At 37.2% G+C, this 18,628-nt stretch overlaps 1 protein-coding gene across 5 annotated transcripts in view; it reads right to left on the bottom strand.

Annotated features, from left to right (window-relative positions):
- The window catches only part of ARHGAP5 (Rho GTPase activating protein 5), a 71,645-nt gene extending 54,811 nt beyond the window's left edge, over nt 1-16,834 (bottom strand). For 2 of the 5 annotated variants that reach the window (XM_069486416.1, XM_069486453.1), the window contains exons 1-2: nt 16,265-16,474; nt 425-4,288 (exon numbers count right to left, since the gene is read on the bottom strand). In XM_069486416.1, coding sequence (XP_069342517.1) covers nt 425-4,141 — 3,717 coding nt within the window. In that variant the 5' untranslated portion in view covers nt 4,142-4,288; nt 16,265-16,474. Of the gene's footprint in view, nt 1-424; nt 4,289-10,468; nt 10,565-16,264; nt 16,475-16,641; nt 16,679-16,802 lie in introns of those variants that run through there. The other 3 variants (XM_069486426.1, XM_069486434.1, XM_069486444.1) reach the window with 3 other exon arrangements.
- Between the last annotated feature and the right edge of the window lie 1,794 nt (nt 16,835-18,628).

Genomic DNA, 18,628 nt, shown 5'->3' with positions numbered 1-18,628 from the left:
ATCCAAGATTGTAAATTGTTAGTTTTACTGCATTATTAATTCCCTGAGTGAGATAGGTATATCAAATTAATATTGCAAAACTGGTAGGTCAGAAGAGAAAAACAGACATATAGGATGATTACAAACAGAAAAATTAACAAAATCACTTCATAATCTGGGTATCTGTAAAAAGAATAAACATTCACCTAGAATTATGCTGAAGAACATGAAATCAAATTTCTACCCCAAATAAAGCACAAATAAAATGCACTAAAATAAAGATAATTTATGTCCACAGAATATTCAATTTAAAAAGAGCCACTAATAATATTTACTGAATAAGTCTAAGTTCTCACTGATGTCCAATCTATTACCTTAATATATATATTTTAAAAAATAAAAGCAAGCAACTTTGTAAACATCACAGACCATAAATCAAACTTACCTTTTTATCTTCTTTCACTTTATGGGTTTTCTTCTTCATCTTCTTATCATCTAACTCTTGGTCAGAAGTGATTGCAGGATTATCAATACCACCTTTCCAAGTTTCAACAGGAGAAAGAAGTGGGTCTTCTTCACTTCCACGATGTCTTCCTTTTCTTTTTGTTTTAGAAGTGGTGAAAGCCTCATCATCACTTGCATCTGAATGTGTTCTTCTATAGTATGACTTGGCTTTACTAAACAAGGTTTTAGATTTATATTTGTATTTTGAAGGCCTCCGTTCCCCATGACTTTTTGAGGTTCTATCAGAAAATCCATTTTCTTCATCTCCTTGGGTGTTATTTACAAATGAGTTTCGAATTTTAATGCGATTCTGACTATCATCTGGGGCAACATAAATCTCATCAGAATAGCCCTTCTGTTTGTAAATTGTGTCAATGGGTTCCACATAGTTATCTGAAGGATCCATATCTTCAGGATGTGCCAGAGGCACCCGTGAAGTCTGTTTTCTTGGATTTTTACCAATACCAGCTTCAATTGTTTTTAAAAGGTTTGGATCCAGTTTTTTCACATTTGTCTTAGGTACAACCGGTTTAGGTTTAATGGGTGGAGGCACTTTATGGTTGCGTTCATGGTCATGACAGTTTGGGGTACTATGAAGAGGATATTCATTTCCTTCCAAATCTAACCTATATCTTGAACGGTCACTAGGTGTTGGAAGCAACTGTACATCATCTCCAATTGGACTATAAGGAGGTGGTGCTTCTGTGTCATCATCTGAATCAGGGTAGTTGTTATAGGGAAAACAGTCTCTGGGAGATGGCAGAAAAACATCTTCACTTTGATGGGTTGATTCCCTTGTATTATCAGACAAATATGAATTTTCTATCATATTTTTTTTCTCTAGAACATCACTAAAAAACAGAGTAAAGACCTCAGTTTGCCGATGATATTGAGATAAAGAATACAATGCTGTAAATTTAGCAGTGATCTCAGTTGCAATGTGTTCTCCTTCAGTCATTAACTCCTTAATAGCTTCATTTTCAAAAAAATCTGCTTGGCTGTCAGTAACTGCCACCAGTTGTACAGGAATGGTGTCTTGAACTTCTGATAGAAATGCTCGAAGCATTCCCATTGATGCTTTCCGTTTGGCAGAGTAAACTAATATATACCCATGAACCAGTTCATCTTTCCTTACTCCAATTGAAGAATGGTAAGACAATATTGTGATCTGTATTCGTCTCCTCTTTTCACCAATGATTTTATCAAGCATTAGGGAATTATTCTGTCCAGCTTGAGCAGCACTGCAAGAATGAGAATCAAGGAAGGGTGAAAGAATAAGATCCACACTAAATGGATCACCACACATGGCACACATGACAATTCTCAAGTCAGCTTCTGATACATCCTTATTGGTGGGAACTGGGCTCATCACATCCAAATTGTGTTTAACTGATTCCAATACTCCTCTTAGAGCTTGCTTTATCTGGGTTTCATTAAATTTACGAGGATATGTGCCAGTAGGTACATCTACAAAAGGACATTGTAACTTATTTGCCAACTGCTGCCCTTGGTGCCTGAGAATTGGTAGATTCTTACTAATGGAATCTCTCTGATTAGCCAGAATTAATGTAAATGGAAGATTGGCCATGTATTTATCTTTTCTGATCTGTGAAGCTTCAGTTCTTATTTTTCCAATAAATTCCCCAATAAAATTCAGTGACTCAATAGAATTAAATACACAGAAGCACCCATGTGGTTTAAAGGCGGCAGTCCATAATTGACTCAAAAAGTAAGGCGATTTGGCATCAACTGGCCGAAGATCAAGTTCATAAATTTTTCCATCTAAGGCATACTCATCATCAGTGGATTGTGTCCTTATCTCATTTGCTAGTTCTTGGGCAAGGCCATCCTTCCCTAAAATGAAAAGGTTAACTTTATCTATATTGGTACTATCATGATACAACCGTAAGCGGCCATGATCCAACTGCAAAAGACTACTGGCAAGTAACTGCTCCACTTTAATATCTGTACAGTTTTGGCCACTAAGACATGTTTCTTTAGTGGGATGATAAACAAATCCTATATGTTTAAGTAGAAGAGATTCCCTATCAGGTGCAAGTTTCTGTAAAGCTTTGTATCTAGGTTCTTCACTCAGAACTGTATGAATTTCACTCATTTTGTCTGAACTAGGTGTTGCATTAAGATCTAAATCATAAAAAAGTTCAGAATGCTCAAAAAGCATTTCCTGAAACTCTTCTTTGGCTTTTTCAACTATTTCTCGCTGATGTCTACCATATACCTCTTTACTATCAGCTTCAGTGATATATTTGAAGGCTTCATCCTCCATAACAAAGCACATAACTTCCTCCCATGGCTGCCCGGGTGAAATGAACTGAATTTTTTCCAAAGTCTTTTTGAATTTTTCCTTCATTTCTACCCTCCTCTTCTCCGATATTAGATGTTGTACATGGTTCTGATAGACTTTTTCAGCTTCTAAAGTGCTCAGGAGGTCAAATGGGATTCGTCTGTCATTAATTTTATCTATATGGTCAGTTTCATCCCAAGGTGTTTTTTCTAGCACCACAAAACATAACTGGAAATCTGCTCTCTTTTCCATTAACTTCAAAGCTTCTGACCAATTCAAATGTTCAATCTCTTCTAGATTTGGCAAAAGAGTGTTAAAAGCTCTTGGTAAAGTATTTATATATTCTTCTCTCCTTTTTCTTATATGTTCCTGTTTAAGTTGTTCTATATGTTTGGAGAATGTATTTCTGGCCTTTCTTGTTCCCTCTAAGTTGATGTATTCTTCATAATCAGGATGATTTTTTAATTTATTACTAACAGTTTTCCAAGTTGCATGATAATCTCTCACAGTCTGCACAAGTTTTTCAAACTTATCTGTTGCTGTGACAACAAGTTGTCTCTGTGTTTTATAAGCATCCAGATAGGGAATAATTTTAGGCTTGCCACGAGTTTTATCCAACATTTGTACCAGTGCAGCGAAACATGTCTCAATGTTGACATTAAATCGAGCTGATGTTTCCACTACAAGAAGGTTCTTTTTGTTTGAAGCAAATGCCTGAACTTCTCTAAGATAATGATCCACACATTCATCACATTTAGTTGCTGCTATTATTACAGGTTTTTTTGATTTTGATAGCTGGACAAAAAGGTTATTCACAAATTTAAGTTGATCATCAAACTTCCTATTGCATCCCTGACTTACATCAATGCACAATAAAAATCCATCTACATTGAGCTTCCCTTCAGGCATTTGCTTCTGTTCAAAGTCTTGCTCCAAGCCCAGCTGATCAGTGCAAATGTACATTAGTTTTTCTGCTGACTGCAACTTAGAGGCAGCTGCACGTTTTATATATGGTTGCAAATTCGTACTCCGATGTGGCAAGAAAGTCTGGTCATCAATGAACTCTGTTTGTTCAATGACATGAATTTTGCATTCTACTCCATCTTCACCATTTTGTGTTATGTCACCCCAGTACAAAAAGTGATCATTGTTTACTACTCGTCCTCCAAAGTCAATGGTGCTAAGCACAGAAGTATGCTCTGGATAATATTCATCTGCTTTTGAGCGTACAAATCTATTGCACAAACAAGACTTTCCAACTCCACAGTTACCTTTGTCTTTTTCAGTCCCAGAGAGTCCAACTACACTGATAGTATAGGATGGGGGACGAGGCTCTTTGTTTTTTGCCATCATAACTCTCTTCTCATGTCTCTACATTCATAAAGGTAACCAGACATACTTCTCATTCTGAAAATAAAATCATCTCAAAATACAGATTGGTTCTTTGTATTTCCCTCATTTCTGTGCAGAAAGGTCTTCAAGATCATATGGATCATCTTCCTAGAAAGAGGGGGAGAAAGGACAAATCTTAATCATGAAATACAATGAATTACACATATTAAAGATGTTCATAACAAATCACCATGCAAGTTAATAACAATGTTAATAATGATGTTAGATGTACTTTAAGAAATTATCGTAGTTTATGATTTACTGTTATAAATGCAAGATGACTTCAAAATTTAAGGCAAACCTAAAAATTACAATTAAATACAAAATCTAATGTAATGTCTCACAAATTTTAACATAAACCTCTATTAACCAAATGTGCATTTTGCCTCTAATTACTCCTTCTTATGAGTTTGAGGAAAAAACTAGTACTTGCCACTCCCTTAATTTTCCTGCCTTCTGTGATTGAAGGCTATGTTGGTGATAACTAAAATTTACTTGTAGCCTTAGAAACTCCCTCACAACTTTTAAAAATACAAAACAACCTGCTTTCTATTACAGGGTTTCTCAAAACTTATTCTCTAAAACAGAATTTCATACGAATTTAACAAAATTTTAGAATCAAAAAAATTTTTTCAATAAGTTTTAACACACTCTTGTGAACTCTATCAAATTTTATGTCCCATAACAACAAAGAACATTCAAATACTTAAACAGGGAAATAGAAATAAGTAGACAGTTATACGAATACTGACAAGATTTAAGTAGATCAGGGCTTCTCAAACTATTTAAGGGGAATGAGCAATTTTCATTTCAAATCTGTAAGAACTGAAATAAAAAAGTGTAATTATAAATGAAATTTTACTATATAAAATGAAATTTTTGTAAAATATAAACAAAACTTTTAAAAAAGCCAAGCCTCAACTTTTTATTACATTCAAGAGACATAAAACTATTGCCAAATTATTTCTAGATGCTCTTAATTTCTGGATTTATTTCCTCCCAGAGTAGTTACAAAGAGCTCAAAGACCACCTTTTGAGTGGTGCCAAGCTAAAGCATTTTCAGATTATATATGTGAGACAATCTTTTAGAATTATTTGATATACTAGCAACATTAGATAACGTCTAAGAATTATAAGAAATTTAATTTTGATTATATTCAATGAATAGACAATGAATCAGTCTGTTTAAAAAGTTTTATTTGGAGTCTTCACATTCTTTTGAGGCTGAATTAAAAGCAATATATCACTCCTAGTACCTTAAAAAATTTTACAAGATAGGAAAAAAATCCAGTAATGCATATCAACACATATAAAATTTATCCTCAATCCATACAAAATAGAGAATATAAAGAACAACAAAAAGAAATCTAAGAAAAGACCACCTCTGCCCCCACTCTCCCTGCCCCTGCCCCAAATACCTGGCTTGTCCACTGACCTCCATTGCAAGTAAACATCTGTTTCAACTATACTACACATGCGTTACACTAACTAATGGTGAAGACAAATTGTTCTTATAATTAAAATTTTGACTAATATTTCTCATAAAATTATAGTATGTAATTTTTGAAAATAAAATTTCAGATTTATTCTTATACTCTAAAATTTTCTTCCATCAGCCTCAACCAAATATTAATTTTATCAGCCATCTGATAGTCAAACAAAATAAATATCAGGTTCATTTCTGTAATAAAAATATTACTATACTGAAGCAGCAACACAAGAAGTATAAACTATGTGTAAATATAATTGATTTCAAAATCTGACCCATCATTCACTAGTTGATGACAGCAGTAAAGCCATAAACTTCTTACACATGGTCTCTCATCTATAAAATGGGACTGCATACCTACACAAGTTTAAGAACTAAATCATTTTTTTAAATGTGAAGTGTCTAACAAAAAGGGCTTGATAAATATTAGTTCCATTTCTTTTTTTTTTTTTTTTTTTGTTGAGACAGAGTCTCACTTTGTTGCCCAGGCTAGAGTGAGTGCCGTGGCGTCAGCTTAGCTCACAGCAACCTCAAACTCCTGGGCTCAAGCGATCCTACTGCCTCAGCCTCCCGAGTAGCTGGGACTACAGGCATGCGCCACTATGCCCGGCTAATTTTTTTCTATATAGATTTTTTTAGGTGTCCATATAATGTCTTTCTATTTTTAGTAGAGACGGGGTCTCGCTCAGGCTGGTCTCGAACTCCTGACCTTGAGCAATCCACCCGCCTCGGCCTCCCAGAGTGCTAGGATTACAGGCGTGAGCCACCGCGCCCGGCCTGTTCCATTTCTTAATTTGATTCTTGAAACCATGGGAAACTATTATGAAAAGTGATACAATCAGACTTGTTACTTACAAATGATATGTAGCAGCGTATCATGGTATGTATATGGTAACAAGTAGCAAAAGAAAATTAGGGAAATCTCATCCAATCCTATTAACTTTTTTTTTATTAAGTACAATTCTTAAAAATCTTCATCTGGCCAAACTGAAAATTTGTACCTAGCATCAAGTTTAACATTCTTTACCTAAACTGTGCAAAAAAACAGTGTAAAAGAACAATCAGACTACTTTATATATGGATATTTACAGAAAAAAAACCCATATTAATTGGATAACAAAAGTTATACATGGTGATAAAAAGTAAAATTAATTATGTGAAAATAGCACAATGATTCCATAACTAACAATTACAGAAAAAATTGAAAATAGAATACAAGATCTATTTTTAATAGAAAAGCAAAATCTTCAGATGATATACTGTATACATCAAAAGAAAATTTATTTAATGATTACTTTGGGAATTTTTACTTTAAGCAGTACAATCACTAAAATACATAATGAAATATAACTCTTCATTAAAGAAACATCGATTCTGAAAACTACAAGTAATTCAAAGATGTCTAAGACTATTGTCCCTTGCCTTCCAGTTTCAGAGACATAGATTGGTTAATAGAAAACAACACAATATAGTAAGGACCTAAGTACTGTAGAAAATTTTCAACTACAAACCTAATCCTTACCATAACAGTCACATTTTTATTAATATTTCTTACATGTTTATCCAAACAATATAATTCTGAATACTATCATTCATTGAAAGTTACAACTCACTTCTGCTCTCCTATAGCATAAACTCCAAATTACTGAGATACACTCTATACCTTTAGAAAGACAGAGAAGTGAAAACATCCTATCATAAAATATATTTTTAAAGTTCCAAAGTTCCAGAAAGAAAAGGGTCTTAAAATAAATGAAGAGTGAAGGCATTAAGTCATGACCCCTTTTATTAGTCACTGAAACTGGAAGGCTTTTTATCTGAGAAAGAAATAAAACTATTATATTGAGGTTAAATTTTGATATTAAGGTTTCAACACTTCCTAATTAATTTGGCAGTAACAGTCTCTGAGTCACAAATATTAGTTTAAATTAAAAATAAAGTAGTCTGTGTGACTTTTATGGTTTCACACCAATTCACAGTAAACTGCCAATTTGATACAGGGAGGAACATCCATGTCCTTCTAACAATGCTATCGGGTAGACTACCTACTGGTATTTTGAAGTTGGCTACAAAGCTTATGTCATTAGTCACCCGCCATTTGGTGATTTTCAGTCTGTGGTAGAAAAATTCTTCCACCTAAGAGATGGAAAGAGGCTGTTGGACAAATAGCTGCTCTCTCCTCCCAACTTTCTCACCAGAGTACTATCTTCTTTATCTGATTCATAGGTTTCTTTAACTTAGAACCTTTAGTTTTAAAAAAGTGTTTTCAAAAAAAAAAAAAAAAAGCCTGAGAAACCCTATACTAGAAAAAAATTGTTGTCACTTTGCCCTCAAAAGGATTTCACTATTTATTCGGATGACTGGTATTACCAACTCAAGGGAGAAAGACAGAGCTCATGAAATTGCTGTAACAGGTTGTAAGGGAATTTCATTTGAAACACTGGGATAGATTATATAGACACAAATTATCCACTGGCCCCTAACATCCAGATCAAAACCACCCTCCATTAAATAACTAAGGCAGTTTGTTTCTGGTGCTAAGAACAACAACAAAAAAAACCCCTTGTTTTTCACGCTCCCATTAATAAACTTATGACCAACGCCTTCAACTATATATGGGCTGTTTAATTTGAAAATTCCTTTTAAATATGGTTAACAGTACTACCTATTTGTGTCAATCATGTATATCTTTTCAACTTTTGACATAGCTTACTTTCATATAACTTGTTCTCATACCATCTAGCATTACATTTTTACTGACAAAGGAACCTAGACAAAAGTAGTGATAATCCTACTCAAAGTTATTAGATTAGGGTGAAAGTCTCCTCATGCCCAATCTTTTACTTTCTTAAGCAACAGTCCTGCTTTTAATGGTTTGCAATGCAGTCTCTCACTTTTGCCTTTAAGATTATCTTATAAATTTTTATTTTGTATCAGGGAAATACTTACAGAATATATTCAGGTAAAACTGTCCTACAATTGTCTGTCAAAATTAAGCTATCTCCCCAACTAAGTTTTCTAAGATATTTTACTAGACCAAACATTATACGCTCCTTTTAATGGAGTTTTAGTAACATAAAGTGGCTTTCTGCAAATTAAAAAAAAAGTTCTAGAAGGAATCTAGAAAAATGAAAAAATAGATTCTTAATAATTCAAGATTTAAACTAAAACTTCTGTGCCTTTTCACCAAACTGTCACATGTACTAATAAAAGACATAATTTCTAAAACATTGCTTTTAAATTGTTAATATTATACTGTGTAAGGAAATTCCTATTGGCCCTATCTTCAAACTATATCCATAATTTACCACTTTTCTCTGCCTGCACTATTGTAACACTGATCCCATCCATCGACATCTCTGACTCAACATTACTCCAAGGTCTTCTAAACTAACTTCCCTGCTTCCCTTTCCCTAGTCTAATTCATATCAGATCAACCAGAGTATTCCTTTTTAAACATAAACCTGAGCCATGCCTGCTGGCTCACACCTGTAATCCTAGCATTCTGGAAGACCAAGGCAGGAGGATAGCTTGGGCTTGGGAGTTCAAGACTAGCCTAAGCAAGAGTAAGACCCTGTCTCTACTAAAAATAGAAAAATTAGCTGGGCACAGTACTGGGTGGCTGTAGTCCCAGCTACTTGGGAGGCTGGGGCAGTAGGATTGCTTGAGCCCAGGAGTTTGAGGTTGCTGTGAGCTAGGCTGACGCCACAGCACTCTAGCCCCAGCAACAGAGTGAGACTCTGTCTCAAAAAAACAAAAAACAAACAAATAAACAAAAAGAAATGAAGCCATCAGAATCAAGGCTAATTATGATCTATAATAATGTATCCACCCAGAATAAAAATCTAATTTTTATTTATAAACTTAAAAAAATCAATTTTCAAAATGAAGGTGAGTATAATCCCAAATATAATTGATTCAAAATATTTGGCTGCTTAAAGACTTTTAAAAATCATAAATTATTATAGGAAATTACATTCCCAACACCTAATTACACAGACAGATCTTTGTAATTACATGTTCTATCTTCTTTAAATCAAATGAATACAATATCTCTTATATAAACAAATATTCAAAAAAGCCAAACCCAAAGGTATCATATATATTCCACAACCTTAAGCAAATTTGTCTGAAATAGTTACAACTTGTCTGAAATAGTTAAGAATAAAATCAACTGCAGACTATAAAATGAAGAGTGTGTTATATTACTTTTCTTAATGTTCTCTATGCTAATTCTCAATGACAAATTTATTGATGCTGTGAAGAGAAAATGAAAAAGTCTTAACATACATAAGATAGCTAATTTAACAATGTAATACCTACAGGAGAGTCGCTCATATGCCACATTTTATTTTACCTTTAAACCAAGGTTTCTACCATATAAGCACACAATCTTTAGGTTGAAAGAAGCCCTTAAAAAAAAAAATCATCATTCCTACAAATTAATCTTAAGACTATAATCGAATGAAAAGAGAACCTAACAAACATTTCAACAATTTATATAGTAAACATCTATTTTTATCTTTTAACATTTCAAGTTTTTTTTTTTTTTAAAGTTTCACTGATGAAAAATATTTGAAAACCAATGACCACAACTATTCTCAAACAGGCTAACCAAATTAATCTTAAGACTATAATCGAATGAAAAGAGAACCTAACAAACATTTCAACAATTTATATAGTAAACATCTATTTTTATCTTTTAACATTTCAAGTTTTTTTTTTTTTAAAAGTTTCACTGATGAAAAATATTTGAAAACCAATGACCACAACTATTCTCAAACAGGCTAACCACCTACCTTATTATTTTAATCTACACCCTTCTCTGATAACGTTACTGCCCTCAGGCCTTGCTGTGAAAGTTATTCCAACTCTTTGTACTCCATTTCCTTATTCTGTGGTGAAAACAGAAGAACCAAAGGTCATCTCATTTGTATCAACCTATGTAAACAATCCATAAGTAATTACTGTGCTTAGCTACTCTGCTTAGCTTTATGTCAGAGGTTCTGAAGGTACAAAGGTACTTACAGGGAAGTCCACTAAGTCAGTACTACGAATATGTTCAACTCCCTTCCAGTGTCTTTTCTCCCCACTTTAGAGAATCAAGAAGGGCAGGGGTGGGGGTGAGTGGGGGGGGATAATTTGACATCTAATATTATAAAGATATACAGGAGAGGAATGATCATTTTCATTATACAAACATCAGATAAGGTTTAACAATTTTCTTAATGATGAGAATGCTTGGTGATGGGAACATTAAGAAGCTGAATAAGAATCTAAAGGAAGGGGTGTAGATTTAAAAGGAATCGCGGATTTAAAAAAAAGGTCTGAAAGGCACTTTCTACATTGTATTTTTAAGAAGCTTTATAGTACCATAGTTGAGGAGATAAAGGCAATGTGCTACACCATGATTCTGATAAATGCAATAGGAATTCAAAGAAATGAAAGATTGAAATAGATCAGGGTTTATAAACTTTTTCTATAAAAGGGCTAGGTAGCAAATATTTTAGGATTTGCATGCCATACAGTTATCTGTCACACTAGTTAACTCTGCTGTGGTAGTACAAAAGCAGTCTTAGACAACAAATAAATGACCATGGCTGTGTTACAATAAAACTTTATTTAGGGACACTGGAATTTAAGTTCCATATAATTTTCACACATCACAAAATACACAAAATATTATTCTTTTAATTTTTCCCCAACCATTTCAAAATGTAGAAAGCCATTATACAAAATAGGCAGCCAGCCAGATTTGGCCCAGAGGCCATAGTTTGCAGACCCCTGAAACGGATTAACAGTTTCAGTTAAGAGGACGGATTTGAATGAACCTTAAAAAATAGACTAAATTTTGATTTAAAGAGAAGTCATTCCAGGTGTGTGGTTAGGGTGGAGTAGTTGAGCATAGTAGGCATGGTGGAAAGTGGAGAAATATGGTTGAACATATAAGACATGACTACAGGTCTTCAAGGGCAAACAGGTGTTATACCTTGTAATAGGCAATAAGGAGCCACTACAGATTAGTCTAGAAGTGGAATATAAGATTGGACTTCGTGGAGCACAAAGCCCAGGAGATACACAAGTACTACAGCCTCAAAGCATCTGAACTACTATAATAGAATTGAAAAGAGCAATTCAAGTGAGAGAGTTTGGTGACTGGCTACTAGATATAAGAAATAAAAGATAAATGAGTGTTTCTTAATGAAAAACTAATCAGTTTTAGCAACAGATAAATGGTGGTATCACCTGAGTTTCAGGTGTTATTTCCAAAGACAAATGAAACTTCAGTAATGAAATGAGGCAAGGTCAAGCTTAGTAATTTAAAATTTCAAGGTAACAAACTTCAGAAAATTATCTGAAAGACAATTTGATTTAATACTCTTATTTATATATAAAGAAACATCTGAAGAATGACATATTTGGTTAATAAAGAGGAATAAAAATCTGATCTTTCAATTCCCCAATCATAGGAATGTTAATTTTCTAGTAGTTCCTTACAAAGAAGAGGTATTACCTTGGTTCTGAAAAGTATATAAAGAAACATACTATTTTGAATCAGAGGACATAATCAAACAGGAAGAAACTGAACAAACTATACCGTATAAGATGGCAAGGCAAGAATTTTTTCAAGGTTGTTTGAAAATGCCAACTAGGACAGATAATTATGCCAATCGCTGTGTTTATTTCTCCATCACCCTTTCTATTACCCCTGTGTTAACACTTTCCCAAATCTTTCACTCTGGTTCATAAGGTACAAACTGATTATATTTTTATTTTATATTTTCTCCTTACCTGTCAATCTGTCCTTTTTCCCTTTGCTTTTGGCCCACACTGTCATTAATTTAGCTAAATGTCTTTTTCCCCCTTAGTATCCCAATCCTACGCTTCTTACAAGTAGCATCTCCTTTATCTAAATTCCTTTATACCAATTTTTAAATCAGTATGTATTACCCTATATACAGCCCAAATTCCTACGCTGTCACGCTCTCTCTTCACGAAAGTAATAGCTCTATTAAGGGAGCAATATTTTATACTTCTTGTACCACTCACAGTGTCCAGCTGCTCAATAAAATATTGGTCAGGGGTAATAAATAGGCTAAATCTAATCTGAAGCTAGAAAAATGAAAACTCACTTTTTACCATCAACTCTTCATGATGAAAAGCTTGACAATCTAACCAAGTGACATATACTAGTCATATTTTAACCACATAATTACAAAGTTATGCATAAATCCTTTTCACAATAGCTCTAATTCTGAGAAGTAAAATACACAGATATGAGCAAACATTAACAATCTGTTTCATTTCACTGCAAACCTAAGGCATGTGGACAGTCAGCTTCTAAAATATGGTGGGGGGGAAAAAAAGACTATCCTTTTTTGTTTCTCTTACATTCAAACCCCTACTTGCAGTTAAAACTCAAATTAAAATGTCTCTTCTGTGAAGAATTCTCAAAGAGGCCTTGATAAAAATAGGTGTTCTCTTTTCTGCATCTCTTAGTACTTTTAACTATTTACTCCTTTATAGTTACTACCTCTCCAACTAAAGCTTGAGCTACACTATATCTCTAATTTTTCTGCGTATTCCCAGGGTCAGTCACATACATAGTAAGTTCTGTATAAAAGTAATTTGAATTCATGAATAACAAATCAGAGGCTTTACAATTTTTAAAATGAAGATGAACTTTTTTTTTAAAGGAACTCTTATATCTAAGTACAAGACATTTAACAGACAAAAATAAAAGCTGCCCTTGTTAGGGAGGGTGGGTGGTCAGAGGAAGTCTCAAGGAATCTAGGGGAAAAAACCATAGGAATCCAAGGAACAGAGTTTGAAAACCAATTAAAGTTCATACTTAAAATTCTTAGTGTTGAATGACTTTTCTTAATTTCTAATGTGGTTTTTCCTAGTTTGATAAAATGATCGACAAAAGTCTGCACTTAAGCAAGTAAGAGCTTGATTACTCAAATTACCAAACAATGCGTCACTTTGCATCAAAGTTTCTTTGTAGTTCTTTTAGAAATCAAATTCCCCTGGTGTACTTTAAAAGTATATTACAAACATCTTTTAGGAACACAGGCATAACTAAAACAGAACGCTATACAATGCTTCTTGAGTCAGTTATACCATACCATACCTTCTTGATGTGCAAAGAAAAAACGGAGTTTACAGCCCAAATAGTTCTTAACATAGTATCTATGGAAACTGCAGTTGTGACAAAACTTACTGTGTAGCTACCAAGAAAATCTCTATAATGCCATTTCATATTTAAGAAATGAATACTAAAAACCAAAAGTTACCTAAAGTCCTGTTTAATGTTGAAAAAATTAAGTACAGTCTTCACATGACATTAACTTTTTCTTCAATTAAAAAAGTGAGTTACAAAGCTATTATTTTAAGCTGTATCATAACCTCAAATCCAAAAAAGGAATGTAAATACAATATTTTATTCCCTAAAAAAATCTTAACCTTCAAGGTCAAAATAATTCATTTTCTCCAAAACAATCACTGTACTAAATCTCCCTTTCAAACAAAACAAGGAAGGGGAAATGATTTTCAAAACATTTAGAATAAGAACCACGTGAAGGAATTCAGATATTAATTTTGCAATACATTTTTAAAATTGCTAAAGTACTTTAAATGGGGGGAGGGACACTAAAAAGTTGATAAAAATAACAGAATTCTGTGATAATTCTTATATCAAAGTGTATATGCTCTTAATAATTAATGTACAAAGAATGGTGAAGTAAGACATGCTGACCTGGGTTAAAAATGTAGCCTACACAAGACAACCAAATCGATAGTTATCTAATCATCTGTACCGTCTGACTGATTCTGCTTTAAGTCAATCGGATCGATAGTGCTATTTTTTGAAAGTTAAAAGCATAGGTATGCCTAGCCTGTCATTGCACTGTTTAGTCATAATTTGTCTTTCCAAGTTTTTGGTGACCCACGCTTATTCACTCTCTTGCTCTGCTTTATGCATCATAGATGCAAGAAATGGGGTCAATTACAAAGTACAGATGAAAGAGAATGAGAAAGGAATTTAAATTGAAAGCAAAACCTTATTCTGGAAACTACCCAGATTACCTACACAGTATATTTATCTAAAAATACTGAATAAGAGTACCATTTTATCAAACTACAAATAAACTGGAATTGACAGTAAACATTTCCAAACACATTAATATATGTCTAAACCAAATATTATTCCGAATTTGAAACAGTTTCATCTAGATTCATTTTTGTTAGAACCATTTCAAATGGTAATTTAAAGAAATCTTCCATGAAGTGAATGAGATACTCATTACAGACAAACATCCTCTAACATTCTGTTCAAAGTGAACGTTGGTTTTGGATTTAAGTGGAACTGGCAACACTCCCCCCTCCCCCACAACACCTGTAGAAAGCAACATAAGCGAGGACTAGTAAATACAGCGACACATTTCACTGTTTTCACACCTAAACATTTTTTATTAATAAAATATTGTCCTTGTTTCCTACCTATCACAAAGGAAAAAGCAAATTATTGATGGGAATTTAAACTTAAAAACGCGTGCAGAAATCCGTCTGTATGCCTATCTTGGTCTGCTTTAAAACATTTAAATTCCCATTTACTAAACATTGGCAAAGCCGGATTTCTATTATGTGGTAAAAGTATAAGCGTCTCCCCTACAACTTTCTCGGAATTTTACTAGACGTCCTAATAGTTTGCCCTCACTTCCGAGCACCTTTCAGCCTCAGCTACACCCAGAGCCTCCACTTCACTTGCATTTCTAACAACGCTGTAGAGGGAGGGTGTGAGGGAGTGAGTGTATTTATGTGTGGGTAAGTGCGCGCGCGCTCCCGCGCGGTTCCCCACCCCCACCCCGATACTTTTCTTTAGTGGAAACAGAGGAAGAATCTAGAGGTTATTCTAGCGAAAACTCAGTATCAAAGCCTCAATCCAGTCTCAGTCAACCGGTAGGGCTCTGTATTTTGATTGCGCAGTGCAACTTCTCATACCTTACCCCCAGTTTTAGCAGCAGATGGAAAATTGGTGAAGAGAACCCAGGGAGGAGTCCGGGAGATAAGGAAAAAGTGAAAAGGGCCGATCCCCCTGAAAAGCGTTTAAGTTTGCAACCGAGATTATGTTTCCCAGAATCCGCGCCCGCCCTCTCTCCCCCTTCCAGGTGGAACTCGTTAACAGCAGCAAGCCGGCCAACAGACACCGCCACCTTCCTTCCCCACGTACCACCCGAGACCCGGGCAAGTGAGGGCGGCGAGCGAGAGCGAAAGCCTGGCGCGGCCGGCGCGATCCCTGGCCACCACCAGGCCTCCGCCGACCCCGGCCCCGTCACCTGTGGAGAAAGCACCCCCTCCCCCGGCCTCTCTGCCCTTCACGCCGACCGTAGCCCGCCGCAGCAGCTGCTCCCCGCCCGGCCTGTGAGAACGGAGCGCGGCGCCAGGCTCCCCTCGGTGGCCGCGGGGCCCCAGCCCCTTCAACTGGTTACAACCGGCGGCGGCGACCGAGCGGGGCAGCCGGCCGCGGGAGGGTCTGTGTCCGGGCGGGGAGGGGGCGGGCGGGCCCGGAGGAGCAGGGGGCCGCAAGGTCCTACCTAACAACGTCGGTCTCCTTCGTCTCCTCCTCAACGGCAGTAGCCTCGGCGGTGGCGGCGGCAGCGACATTCCTGGGGAGCGCTCCCGCCGCCGCCACCTCCTCCTCCACTCTCTGCTCGCCTCTCTTCCCCGGCGCGCTCACCGAGCGCCGCGTCCCTTCAGCCACCTCCCCCCACCCCCCCGCAACTCACACGCCCCGAAACCCTAGCCCTACAGCTCCCGCTGCCTGGTAACCCACTCACCCTCCCTCCCCGCCACCAGCAGCGGCCCCGTCCCTCCCCCCTTCCCCTGCGCCCGCAGCCGTGCCGGGCTCAGTAATGGCGGCCACTCGGGCTCCCTCTCGCTGACGGATCTCTCCCTCTCTCCCGAACTTTACCTCAGCATCTCTCCCGGCGCGCACCGCCAGAACGCACGCGCGCGCGCGTAGCCACACACCCGGCCGGGGGCGGAGCGGCGCCGCAGCCTGGACTGGCCGCGCGCGCGCACTCACGCGCCCGCGCCGCCAGCCCCACAATCCCCCGCCCCCGCCCCCCTCACCTCGCGACGCCAGCCGCGCCGCGCGCTCGGCACGGCCCCGCCCCTGCCCTCGTCTCCCGGGAGCCTGGGAAGGCGCGAGCGATCCCGCCTGAGGGAGGGGAGCGAGCGCGCGAGGCCGCGTCCTCGCTCGCGTCCCCGCTCCCTCCTTTCCCCCGCTCCCCGATTGGCTTCTGCCCCTCCCCCTTCTTCCTCCGCCTCTCCCACCATTGGTTCCGTCTCCTACTCCATTCCTTCTCACCTTTTCCCTTTTACCCATTGGCGTGAGTATTTTTCTTCAGCTTTCCCTTCTCCGTGTTCTGCTCCTCCTCCACCCACCCTATCCTCTACGCCTTAGAAACTGCTGTCGTGCAGTCCAGAGCACCGTCGTCCCCGAACTTCCTCTGCTTTCTAACCCTTTCCTTGTGTTCCGGTTTCTGGTCGTAACTCAGAGCATACCACAATACTGCAAAGAAACCTTCTGTTGCAAAACATGGCATGGGTACTGAATGCTTCTCGATAAATCCGCCTATGGTCTCTGTGCATTAAAGAATGAAAGGGAGGAAAATATGCTCCCAAACTCGTTCGCAGGGACATGCTTGCCTATATGCATGCTCCTCTGTGTGCAGCCAGTTTTCTGGCGGGGGATCACTCGCCCAAGACCTGGTGCTACACAGACCCATAAGGCAAAACTCCATGGGAGCAAGAAGGGGAGTCCATTTCTCCGTTGACAAGGCACAGGGACGCAAGCCCTTGATTCAGTCCGTTCTTCACTGGAAGTTGAGCAAGATGTCAAGACTTGGGGTGGAGTTGAGTGGTCCCAAAAGACCCCTGCTGACACCACTGTCAGCCCAACTTTAGGAACTATCGGCCACCTGCTTTTATTATACTGCCTTAAATATATTCAATATTTTTTGAGACTTCTAGAAATTGCACAAGTTTGGGGGTACAGTACACTGGGCTTTCGATGTATTTCTCATCAGGGCATTGACAGTCAATGAAGGAAAAAGGACGGTAGAAACCACTGCCTTTGCTTCTACCATTGAAGAAACTCAAGTCCTCTGACTTTCCCAAGGTCATCAGAATCTGCCTTACACAGAGGTCTAAAAACAGTTGCCAATTGATAAAAGAATGAGCAAAAACACAAATCTACCCCAAATTGTTAAGTCTAAAAGGAAGAAATAATTGGTGTTGAATTTCTCTTTGGGGAAAGATTTATTTCCTGCATTGAAAATAGTTTATCATCAGTAAAGTTAACATATGAAAAGTCTTTTAAATTCAAGATATTCTTTATTTCTTATGCTACATAAGGTACTGAAGTTAGCCAAGGTTGCTTTTTGGTGTTATAATGATGCAGCTGCTGCCAACCAGAAGTATATTTATGGTCTGTCAGTAAAGAAAACAAAAACTGCCTGTTGGTAAAAATCTGTTAGAAAATATTTGTCAGTAAATCTGTCACAATATTCCAGCAGAAGTTCTGTTCGTTTGTTCCATTCCCCTGCCCCTCTACTCTGTATTTCTCAAAGGTAAACTTAATAGATAAAGGCAGGAGAGACATTTCTAATTTTTGTATGTATCTTATTCCCTAAGTTTAAAAAGGCATGACTAGAATTCCTTACTCCAGCCACTCCCTTGCATCTGAATGCTACCTACTGAATGGTTAAATAAGGTCTGTAGGTACTTAATTCTTTCAGTTACAAACTTTAGGCTAGGAAGAGGGACTTTGAAGAAAACTTGCAATGAAAGTAAACAGAGGAGGAAAAGAAGAAAAAGAGGAGAGAAGGAAATTGGGGAGAAGGGGTCCAACAACCAAAATGTGGTACTAATGCCATAAGTATCTGCACCACTTA

The sequence above is a fragment of the Eulemur rufifrons genome, chromosome 2 (assembly GCF_041146395.1).
Source record: "Eulemur rufifrons isolate Redbay chromosome 2, OSU_ERuf_1, whole genome shotgun sequence".
Lineage (NCBI taxonomy): Eukaryota > Metazoa > Chordata > Mammalia > Primates > Lemuridae > Eulemur > Eulemur rufifrons.
This window is presented reverse-complemented; position numbering and strand designations above follow the sequence as displayed.